The sequence below is a fragment of the Chironomus tepperi genome, unplaced genomic scaffold (genome assembly GCF_022539635.2).
Source record: "Chironomus tepperi strain 1889 unplaced genomic scaffold, CSIRO-AGI_Ctep_v1 contig_354, whole genome shotgun sequence".
NCBI classification, from domain to species: Eukaryota; Metazoa; Arthropoda; class Insecta; order Diptera; family Chironomidae; genus Chironomus; species Chironomus tepperi.
In genome coordinates this window covers 2,147,667-2,160,679 of record NW_027226476.1, presented here as the reverse complement: position 1 = coordinate 2,160,679, position 13,013 = coordinate 2,147,667, and the positions used below count along the sequence as shown (strand labels likewise).

General features: G+C 29.1%; 1 protein-coding gene across 2 annotated transcripts; it reads left to right on the top strand.

Annotated features, from left to right (window-relative positions):
- The first annotated feature begins 224 nt into the window (after positions 1-224).
- On the top strand, positions 225-12,403 carry LOC139094611 (sestrin homolog). Of its 2 annotated transcripts, XM_070645732.1 has the most exons (4): positions 225-619; positions 2,801-2,919; positions 10,564-11,346; positions 11,413-12,403. In XM_070645732.1, exons 2-4 carry the CDS (start codon positions 2,860-2,862, stop codon positions 11,968-11,970), a joined length of 1,401 nt encoding a protein of 466 aa, XP_070501833.1. In that variant the 5' UTR covers positions 225-619; positions 2,801-2,859; the 3' UTR covers positions 11,971-12,403. The 2 variants fall into 2 exon arrangements, with proteins under 2 accessions (XP_070501833.1, XP_070501834.1); XM_070645733.1 differs by lacking the exon at positions 2,801-2,919 and having other exon boundaries at positions 226-619.
- The last annotated feature ends 610 nt before the right edge of the window (positions 12,404-13,013 follow it).

Sequence of the window (13,013 nt, the reverse complement as noted above, 5' to 3'; positions counted from 1 at the left end):
AGCATATATTAAGTGACATAAAATATTTAATACCTGAAAATAGACTGAAAAAAGTACAAAAAGCTTAAACAAAGACTTATTTTAAGGGAAAATTAAGAATCATTGATCACTTTTCATAAAAAGGGAAAAAAGGTTCCACATCAACACAATCAAGAAAGTGAAAGAAATTCTTATATACACGAAAGCCATATGATTATTCCGGCTAATGAAACTTGTATCTGTGTATGTAAGCTAGCTTTATATACAATATAAAGTTTCGAGTCTCTCAGTTCGTAAAATTCGTGACTCGCTCTCTTCGATTTCACTTCTCATCATTTTATTCAGTAAGTCATTCGCTGTTTAGCTGTTGAATAAGGAACAGTGAAAATAGAAGCAAGTTGTGACAGAAAAATAAAATATCTATAGATATAAAAATAAGAACTTATGGTGCTGTGAACGCTTCATTACTAATATGTTTAAAAAGAAGTTTAAAAAAGAAACGTAAAAAAATTAAGAAAATTTTTCGAGTAAAAAAAAGTTAAATATATTAAATATAGTGTACCAAGTAAATCCTATTCTTGTGCCGGTGAACAGAACATACAAAAAAAAAAGAAATTTCTCGTTCGTCGTGAAACTCGAAGTAAGTTAAATTTGATTTTTCATCCGTAATGTGATTTCTGATGGAAAATTGAATTTTTCCATACGCAGCAAGCTTTGTAAAATTGAAAATGAAATAGGGCGACACAATTTTATATTCAACGACGATGACGATGATGAGAAAAAGCTATAAAATAATCTTAATACAATTTTTAGATAAATTTTTTACATCCTAAAATTTATTTTTTGCCTTCATTTACCCAAAAATATACTCGTTGATGAAAACATCCATATATTATATTTTTTTCACCTAATTTACTTCTCATACCAATTTTGTAACACATGTGAGCACATACAAAAAATTGTTTATTACCGGCATATACATATTTTAACTTACTCACTCTCTCACGACTCTCCAAAAAAATAAAAAATCAGAAACCTAAAGTTGTTGTCAAGTGCGCGGCTGTGTGAATGTGTTTTCGCGCTGTAAATTTAACTTAGCTCTACGATCATGGATGTATGATGATCAGCGATTTTACGGCTTTCGATAGCTTTAACTTCTTTTGTGTACAACCAATGACATTGAAAATGTACATTAGTAAATGAAAAATTTTCCACTGATCAATGTCTTCAAAAAAAAAAAACAAAAATTGCGTAACTTTTGTGGATATCTTCTAGTTTCTTCTCTTTTTCTCTTCGCACACATGTTTGCATAAATCGTTAGAACCATTTATCAAATTTTTATAAGCGCGACTTTTTTGTTTAAATAAAAAAAGAAGAAAATATTTGTTTTTCTTTTTTTGTTCGTGCATTTCTGCAAATTCATGATTGCTTGTTGCTCGTTTTGTCTGAACTTCACTTGAATATTTGTTCAGTAATTCAGACTTCATGTATGTTCAGTTTATAATCAAATTTAAATTTCAAAATAACGTTAAATATTTAAATTAATTTTTCCTCAAATATTCTTATCTAAAACTTCAAACTAGTTTCCTACATTGATCTTCCCGATAAGAATGCGTTTCATCCATCCGCATGTAAACACATTTTACCATATTCAGTTTATGTATACAGAAGAGAAACTCCACAACAGTTACTTAACCGAGTAAAGAAAAAAAATGTGTGAATACACTTAGTTTCTAGGAAAATAATGTGCTTTTAACAAGAATAGATGCGTCGTCTCGATTAATGACAACATTCGTTGACATAAAAAAATATTATTTACTGATAAGGATGGAAAAAAATAAAATAAACGATAAGTTATCAGACATAGACTATGATTATATTTACAAACTATTTTTATCACGTTTCTAATTACTTTTGAACAAACCTGTACATGTAAATAATTATGAAACAGCTTTCGTCTTTGCACAAACAAGAAAAAAGAAATACAAAACTGTTTATTCTGTTCTTATCATCTCCATTCATTGGAGGCTCAAGGCTCAATCTTCTTTTAAAGTTCTCTCTCATATTTTTTTTTTTCAATAAGCATTTCTTCAGCATTCCAAATTTGTAAGCTATTTGTGTTGTTTAGTTATCACACCCGAGTAAGAATAAATTTTATAAGAGAATGAGTAAGCGTAGGATGGACGATTATTAAGATTATGATGATTCTTCGATTCTTGTTCTTCCCTGTTTCTTAATTTGTATTTTTATTCGTACTGGATGTTGACAAAAAATCGATGTTTAGCAGTAACATCTGAAATTTTTGAATATTTTGATGCCTGATTTATACTAATTGACATTTTAAAACGTGACTAGCAAGCCGCTCATAGATGTAAATTTAAATATGTCCTCAAAATTTTATAAAAATTTAATACCTAGTTTTGGCGCTTCCTCATGAACTTGTTTTGTGCTTAATACAATAAAAAGTTTTGAAACAAGTTTGAGAAATGTTCCATTAATTTGTGACGAGTACCATATGGATATTATACCTATATATAAATTTATTTATCTTTTCGCCATTGAAAACAAAAATGATTAAATTTCATGCCGTCCATTCGAGTGAACCGAAAAGAGGCAAAAATAATAATAAAAAAAATTGTTTACGCCGAATTGGTCTGTTTTTCTCATCATCTGAACACGTTTCGCTGTTGATTCTATAAAAAAATCTTGTATCTATAATAAAAGAGAGAGGAAAAGATATTGTATATAAATTTAAAAGTCTTATAAGCTTCATTAATAACCACAACGTGTGTCTCCTTTTCTTTCATTTCTTTTCCTATAGAACAATTCATACAAGTATAAATAAAATAAAAAAAAAAAGTATAAAGATTGTCAAGCCAAATGCATACCGATATGGATTCAATAGTGGATTGTTACGATGTTGAATATGAGCACAATAATGTAAGTAAATAACACATAATAATGCTAATAAAAAGAATAAAAAAAAAAGTTTTGAGAGACAGTGAGGCACAGAGCGCGTTAGATAGAAACACGTGACATTGCCAATTAAAGAAACTTAAAACCAAATTCAAATCACTCTGATTGACGTTATTGAAGCGACCCAACGAGCGTTGCTTGCACACTCAATACTCAATAGTATAAATATGGCAATGGCAACAATCAAGCTATTTAGCATCATACTGTGCAGTTTACATTATTTTTTTTACATTTGCATTTTATCGACTTGTTCAGTAACGTATTTAGAAACCGTAAAAGTGAATTCAACAGCATTTATTGTTTAAAATAAATCTCTCTGTATTTAAATTGCATCACTTCGGAACACGGCTGATGTTAATTTCCAGGCTATTTTATTACTTTTTCATGCACTTTTAATTGCAATATACACTTTTTTTTTATTTCCATTTGCATCATAATACTAAAGACACTGAATTGTGTTATTTTAAAAAAAGGGCGAGTACAACTTTTTCTTTAAACAATGAGCTGTATATTATACATGCTCAATTGTGGCCGTTTCGTCTACAACATCATCATCTCAATAAAAATAAAATAAAAAAAGAATTACAATTAGTCATAACAAAGAAATTATGGCAGTTAATTTATTTTTGAATCCTTGAACGCTGTCCGCAACTTTTTTAGATCCCAGACGTGCTGAGTATTGTGTATTAAATACAGTAATAAAATAAATGAATTAAGCAAGTAAACAAATTTTATGACATATTCGTCAACATAAGTTCCATTATCAATAAAAAAATAAGGTTGATAGGGTTTCGAGGGTGTGCACATATACATATGTGACACATAAAAGGAATTTAATTAAGTTCTGTCACTAGCTTGTCTAAATTACTCATTAATTTATGAATATTAAAGTTCAAAAATACAATAACAATCATCAAAACAACAAGTTTACTTAAAAGGATTTTTAAAGATTTTTATATTAATCGTGTGACGTGCTGTTTTTGTACTTTAATATAAAATCTTCGATCGTCATTATTTCAAGATATTTTTTGCTTCAAAAAATAATAAAAAATCCTCTCCTCTCCTACACAATTCTAGTATATATTTCAAAAACAATATTACTATGACATTAAGTATATAAAAGTCTTTATTAAGCTTAAAAAATCAGATCCACTTTAACTTGTAAACAAGTTTATAGTTAGAAAATATTAACGACTTGTTGGAATTTAAAGCGAATTTTCATAAATTTTAATTTTCAAAATTTAACGACTCAAAATTTTAAATTGTCAAAATTCAACGGCTTTTAAAATTTTGAACTTTCAAATAAATTTTAAAGAAATAAAAACTAAATCCTAGCAATTGTGAAAATTGTTGTGAACTAAATGAGCACGAGAAACGAGTATGAAGGACACTTGAATGAAACAGACATTCTGACGAGCTTGCAAAAAATACATCTCGTTTGCCAAATGCCAATAACTTTATTACATTATATATCCTAAGATTTATTGTTTATCGCTGCTCTCGACTCGGAAGAGTAAATATTACAGAATTTTATTCGCAATATGGCTACTCAATCATCTGATCAGCGATAAAAAAGGGAGAAACTAAGACGATAAAATAAAAGCTATTGTGTGTGATAATAGTGAGAAAATAGCTTTCCAACTATTTTATATTGAACGATTAATGTAAGATTAAATAGACATTGCATCATTCAAAAAATAGAGACAATGAGCAATAGTTATTTCTTCTTTCTACATCAATTGCAAAGTCAGACTGTATGAATACACTTCAATAATGATTATTCATAGATAAAGTATTGGATGACAAATCCTCAATCGATTACATTTGAGTAAATAAAGTAAATGATTTCAAGATTGTTGCCAATAAAATGAACTGAATGTCGATAAGATTACAAATAAAATTATAAACGTGGATATAGATTGAGCTAGACAATGTAATAACATAGTGAAATCAATAACGTTGGTGTCTTTAATAGCATTTGCACCATTTATGTATAGCGGTAAAATTTTCTTTTTTTCATGTGATTTCGCTATGCATTAAATGCACTCACATTTTCACTTTGACTTACTACTATGGCTTATAAATGATTGACGAGTTGTATCGACTTTTATGACTTAATTATTTAAATTCTGTAGACTTATCTAATCATATATCATGCCACTGGATCTTCCTGTATCAGACATTTCAAAACATTTCCATCATTTTACCTACATAATTTCGTAAAATGAAAAAGAGCATAAAAGAAAACATATCTACGAATGTGAACCACGAGCATTGGAAATGTTTAAATCGAAAAATTATGATGATGAAATAATCAACTGTATTAAATATTTACGGATAGTTTTGAAAGCAAACATAACATGCATTTCATTTTTTCTCCACTTTTGAAACAACAAATTATACATTACTCGGCCGATGAACTCTACGAGTATATATATTTCTTTTTTCAATATTCAACATGTCTATTTTTATTTTTCCTTTACAGTTTATTTGAAATTAAAAATGTTTTCTTAAACCGAGTAAAAAAAAAATATTATAAAAATCATTTGACATTTTAATGATGACACAAAAGTGTGTAATTTGCAATGAAAATCTAGTGTGCAATTGTGCAAAATAAAATGCAATATATAATGAGTTAAAGCTTTCTAACATAATGATAGTCTCTAATTGTAGAAGAATCTAGGAGCTGATAAGAAGAATAATTACAAAATCGAGGTTTATTGCCACTTAAATGGCAAATTCACTCATTTCATTTATTGACGACACTTTTATTCGTTCTTTATGTTTTTGCGCTCACATTTTATAACAAAGGAACTTTATCACTTGCAATTAAATGCTTGTGCTTGTTAGGTCATGATACATCTATAAATTTCCTGTTAAATGAACAAAGAACATGCAGTTGCGTGTATTCTAATGCAATTTTTTTCATTTTATTTTGAATCATGAAGTAAAAATAAAGATGATGATGATGATGATGAGACATCGTGGCTAGTTGAAATGCATTTGCTCGGTTGTTCAGGTTCAATAATAAAAAGAAAACAAGAAAATTGAGAGCAAAATTTCATGAGAAAAAGTAAAATCAGTTCGAGGTGTACCGATTTTAGATGATACTATTTTTGTCACACTATGCATCTGGTGATGCTCGATGAAAAATGCACAAATAACAGAAAAGTATATTTGAACAAATGGTGCAGGTATTTTAAGTATATTTACACAGATTTTTCTTATTCTGTGATTTTTCTCTGTTGGCATGAAAACAAATTCCTTTAAATGCGAATCACATTACTTTTTCGCGCTTTTTTTTTCTTCTTTCTTGTTCCTCTAAGCAAACAATTAATCATTTGTCTTTAAAAGTGTTTTTCTTACATGCATTGCATCATTGCTGCAAATGAAAAGAGGAGAAATGAGTTGAAGTATTTCTTTTCATCTAGAATGAAATATTAATTATGTGAATTAAAAATACCTATTGCTGCGAATAATTTATGAATGGTTATTAGCTTACTGTATCGGATAGGGTGTTCATTTGAGCGGGAAACCTTTGATTTTAATTGGTTTGATGTCTTTTAATATTCAGAGTAATTAAATGTTTATCTTCAATTATCTTGAGCAATCTTGGCCTAATTCTTGTTCCTGCAAGATAATAAGAACTAGAACAATAATAGAATACAGTTTAAAATCACAAGAAAATGATTAATTTACTATTTGTGTCCAATCTTTTGAGAATTAAAAGATAAGACAATAAAAATAGCTTTTTCCCTGAATTTTAAAGGGGGAATCAACCTAAATATAATAAATTCAACTGAAATTACTTGAATTGAAATAACCTGCTATCAGTTCCTAGATTTATAAGCACCTTGCACTCTCGAAACACAATTTTATCAACCTAAACCTGAAAAAATCTTTGACAAACTTGTTAAAAACATTGTCGATTGCTACTTCAATTGTTATCTGATGAAAAGTACCTAATCAGTGAAGCACTTCTTGCTCAGAGACAATAACGTAACAACTTGTTCCACTCACTTGACTGAAAAACAATTCAAAAGAATTGAAAACAAATCATAGGTTTTCATCTTGTTATCTTATCTAATGTCACTGACATTTGTAATCTAAATTGTTAGTTTATATAATTGCTCCTAACAGATAGTTCTATTATGAAACTTTATAAATGTTCAAAATAATCCCGATAATGTCAATTAACAATGAATTGGTAAAAAATATTACAAAAACAAATATGAGACCACAAAGTCTAGCGTATTAATTCTTTCAATTATATATATTCGCACCACTACGATTGTCATAATAATGATTTGATCAGTCATACACAAAACTGAACATATATAATGTAACCCAATTTATTTTGATAATTCGTACATCGACAGACACACAGATGATGCAAATAGTATATTCACTTCCCAGACGACAGATATTATAGTATGTAAACTAGAATAATAATAATAATATAAAAAAAAATATATACAGAATTGGACGGAGGTCAATGTTTTTATCAGAAATTCAATTCCAAATGTATACATACATTGATGACTTTAATCAACTCTAATCAAAATGTTATTTTTCAGTTCAACTCAATTGCTATTTCAATTATCAAATAAATGTATTTATTGCCTACATATATGATGTGCTGTATATATAAATTTATATTTATTTTTATATAAAAAAGGCAATGAATTGTCAGAAATAACAATCAGCATGATTTAAATTTAGTTTTTTTTTACGTAATCGTAATTATAAATTATCAATGGAATCATAATTCGGTAATCAGTTACGCTAATTAAATGAATAGCATTCGGTTACTTTGATCAAATATCTATCTCGTCATGAATCGTACGACGAAATTAATCTTGAGAATTTCTCTCAATATTTCTTACAAAAATATCTTAATGAAGGCACCTACGCATAGCGTTGATGTTCGAGCGTCAGAGATAATAACAGCCGACGAAAAAAATTTCTTTTTTAATATCAAAGAGCAAACAAGAAGGAGAAATTAGCTAGAGTTCATTGATTTCTTCATTATCAAAATAATATTTTTTTTTATCTAGCTGCCAGTGACTGATAAAAACGGCAATTTTTTCGTGTATGTATGATGTCGTTCGAGTCTCTAATAATTAAGCGACGTGTGTTGACATAAACAATAAAAAAGTATTTTTCACAGCTAGCTATATACTTGCAAAAAAAAGAAAGAAAAAAAAACATGCGTGATGGCTAAAATTATCGCCTCGTATGCGATTTTTGTAGCCATTTCTCTTCTTATTGTGTGCACAGTTTATACTTGAAATTGCTGTAAACAGCTGTGTTTCCAAGTGACTAAGTATTAAACGTCAGTAATATTGAAAATTGCCTTAATCGCTTTACTTAATTTCTCTATATAATTCGTGTCATTTGAAACGCGAGACATTTAGTTTTAATGCTTTTTTTTGTCAAAATCAAAGGAACTATCCATTACTACTCGTAAGCACTTACCTACTTTAAAGTCGATTTTTTTTTTCAATAATAACTATTTTTCTTCTTTTTCTCTTTGACGTGTGCGTGTGAAAATTCGCTCTTATGTTCACATAGAGATAAATTTGCTTTGAAAGCTGTAAACAGCTTTATCAATATTTTTTTGAAGCAATGAAAAGCACATTTCGAAATTTTCTCCTTGTAACGGTTTTGAAATTTTCAAAAATTTCTTGATTGTGAAATTTTGAAAATTAATTGACAGTTGATGATTTAAAATAAATAAAGCTTAACAAATTTATACAATGGAAAATTTCTGAATCTCGCAATGCAACAATCGCAGATGATCGAAAAAGTATCAAATCCATTACTCAAATAAACTAGTTTTATGTATAAATAACAAACTGAAGCACAAAATTTTTCATTTACCGCACATGAAGAGAATTAGATCACAGCAAATAAACTAGATGCCAATTTAATATATTCTACAATTATTGGACTTGATAAGATAAACAATTTATTTTTATCTGCGATGTCGCGAGTGAAATTGGGTCATGTGAATAGTATATAGCAACCAGACCTTTTTGACTAGTCATTTAAAATTTTAATTTTTATCATTTACTTGTGTACAAGTATTTTGACATTGATCATGTTCGTAAAACGTGAACATTGTGTGATAGATCGTATGCTCGTCGTCTACTACTGTATTGATTCTTTCACTTCAAAACCGTGATAGATAGATTAAAAAAAACTTTATGTGCAATCAAATCTTTCTGACAGTAATAAAAAAACTGTCATAAAATGAATGGAAATTAGGTAGAAACGATTCACGCATAAAGGAACATAAGATCGCGATATTGTAATGCCGGAAAACATTGTACTTTATTGCTTGTATTAAAATTAAATGAAGATTTATTGTTAAGCTAAGAGAAGGAAGCGTAAACGAATGATAGTGGAGTAGGCTATATTTAATCTAATTAATTTTTAATGTCATTTATTACGATGAAAATCCGGCACTGCTATAGACTACTATTAAGAATATATATGCCCATCAAACTGGAACGAAATTGTTAATTGACTTAATACCTTCTATTGTTTGTTTCCATGCCCATTCATGTGTGCGATAAAAATAGAAATGCTCTATATGATGATGATCAATTGTAAACAATAGACCGTACGAGAGATTCTCTTCAAAGCTTACACAAACATAATTTTTAGCATATTTAATTCAATTTATTTTATTTGCTTTGTACGCTGCCTCAATTAAGAGCTTCTTGGTGCAGGCTTGGCATTTAGTTTGCTAAATCTTTCAAGTTTTGTTACTATTGATTCTATGTTTACTGATTGACTGAATATTTTTTTGACAAGGGGAAAAAACTATGATATATGAAAATTTAATTCAAATCTTAAATGACCGTTATGATACTAAAACAAAGCATGCTTTTTAAACATTATCCGAGTTTTTATTCAACTTGGTGTAATTTAAGAATACATTGTATATGTTGGCAATGAAAGAATAAACGCATAAATAAGCGAGACGCATAATTCTCACAATAAATTTTACATATTTACTCTATAATTTAGCAACGATAGTGGCTTTGAAACAATATTAATAAATTAATGTAATTTACATAAATTTATTTACCTAATTCTGTAATTTTCTGTAGCATAAAAGATGAGATTTTTACTGTGAAAAATAATTCCATCCGTAAATAATGAAAGAGTAGATTTTGCGAGGGAGAATAGCTACAAAATTTTCAATTTGTAACAAGTTAGTTGCGAGAGTAATTAAAGAACGAGAAGTAAAATGCTGTGTTCATTCAATTAATCTTTAATAATAATCTTAATGAGATAACATTCATCAAGGATTAGAATAATTTACGGTGTAACGCGCCCATTTGATGGAATGAAAAACCAAAAATGGATCAAATTTGAATGAAAAGACTCTTAATTAGTGACTTATTATGCTATCATTTTGGTCTAAGCAATCATTAACTTGAATGAATCTGAATTAATTTAATCAAAACAGCTAAATCATGCTGAAATCTTATTTATAATGTCTCAATCTATCATTATGTGTGCCTACTGCCTACCTAAGGCAATGAAAATTTGACACTAATTAATAACTTCTTTTGTCTCTTTTTGTCTTTCCAGTTTGGCTACAATAATAAACAGTGGATAATGGATAATGTAGATGTATATGATCATGTAACAAAAGTCATTCGATATCATCCGAAATATTTTGAGCATTACATTAAGACACATCGGTATTTGATGTACGATGATGGTCCATTGCCATTCACAACACGTCACTATTTAGCAATAATTGCAGCAGCACGCAATAAATGCAATTATTTGGTGAATTTACATGAGAAGGAATTCTTAGCAGAAGGTGGTGATACAAAATGGCTAAATGGACTTGAATTCATTCCACAGAAACTTCGTGCCATATATGATATTAATAAGATATTGGCACATCGTCCATGGCTATTGACCAAAGAACATATTGAACGTCTCACAAAAGGAACGAATAGTTGGTCATTAGCTGAAGTTGTCCATGCAATCGTTATCCTGTCTCATTTTCATTCACTCTCATCTTTCGTATTCTCATGTGGTCTCAATCAGGAATTGGATGCTAGTCTTAAAAATGAACCAGAATCACCGACTGTATCAGAACCGGAACCTGAAATAAAGCCGAGTACAACACCACCATTTATTCAACGCTTAAAACTCGAACAGCAGCGGATGCATCAAATGATGAAGGAACAAGAGGAAAATAAGAAAATTCTTCAACAAAGCAACAGTCAAGTATTGATGAATGGAGTCAATAGTGATAATATTGAAATGCTCATGAAGCGTATGCAAGATTTATCAGAAAAGAAGAAGGAATGTAGCGAAACAGAACTGAGTAATCGCTTTAAAAATGTTGAACTTCAGGTATGTCCAAAAGACAAAAAAGTATTTGGAAATGTGTATTTCATGAAGTTTCTTTCTTCAATACAGGCAGCACAATTAACATCACCCACAGATGTTGCAATTGTAAATATGTCTCCATCAATCAGTCACTATGCCGACGATCCAAATTATGCATATCAAGATTTTGCGAGACGTGGAGCTGAGAATATTCCACATACGTTTCGTATTCAAGATTATTCATGGGATGATCATGGTTACTCACTTGTTAATCGTCTCTACAATGATGTTGGCTTCTTATTAGATGACAAATTTCGTGTTGCATATAATTTAACTTACAAGACACTTGCTGGTCGTCAAAATGTCGACACATCTAAATTTCGACGTGCAATATGGAATTATATTCAATGTATCTATGGAATTAGACATGATGACTATGACTATGGTGAAGTCAATAAACTCTTAGACCGTCCTTTAAAGACATTCATCAAAACAGCATGTTGCTTTCCCGATCGCATTACAAAGCAAGATTATGATAGTATCCTCGTTGAATTGCTCGACAGCGAAAAGGTACATGTTAATTTAATGATTCTGGAAGCAAAAAATCAGGCGATGTTGCTTTACGCACTTCGCGAACTCAATAGATAATGCCAAAATCACCGTGAATGTACAATTTTGTATAACAATTATTTTTATTAAATTTATCATTATTATTATTGATTAATTAATATATTATTATTATTATTATTATTATTATATCCGTAACAAATTTAATGTCAAATAACTTTTTGTTCGTTCATGATGATATGAATCAAAACAAAAACCAACATGTGATAATCAAAATGGATAAAAAAATTTTTTATATAAGTTTTAAAGAATGAAAGCAAGTAAAAGAAAGATCCTCTCAATACAAACGTTTAAAAAGAATCATTTTTGTCTCTTTTTTGATTTTAATTATTTTTCTTCTTCCAATGGAACTAAGGTTTAAATTTTTGTTCTCATTTGCAAATGAAAGATACACAATGAAGAGATGTAAACAGTTTAATAAAATGATTGATAATATACAAGAAATTACAATGTCTTTCTTTTTTGTTGTTACTTTATCATATCCATAAACATTTATTTACAGCATTATGTTGTCATTTACATCCATGATATCTTCTTTTTTGTTCAGTTTGGCTTCTCTTTCGATATAAATTCTTTGGGGAATGAAAACAAAGGGCCGTTCTCTTCAAGTCGTTATTATTTATTGATACCGGATAAGAGTTTTATGGGAATTGAGTTTTCCTGTTCAGCATCATGGATCTTACATATATTATGGTACCGATAAAATGTTTACTTGCCAGGGATTCTGTCAATCTGATTGGAATTTGTGAATCAATGATTAAATAAAGCTAATGTCAAGGCTTACTAAGACTATTCCGTAATTGTCTCAATACATCAAACAACAATAGATCCAGAACACTACACAAAAATGCGTCTCCGTCGTGTAATTCAACTTCCCTATCAAAATAATTCCTTATGCTTACTTTGATGATGTAAGAAATATCTTCGCATTATTCTTTTATTTTTATTATTATCATCAACAGTATTATTATGTCACTTCCTCGTTTTTCATTTTTACAATTTCATAAAAAGAAGAGAAATAAAGGGAAGCGAGCGTGCATAAAAGTAAACAGAGTGGAGGAATG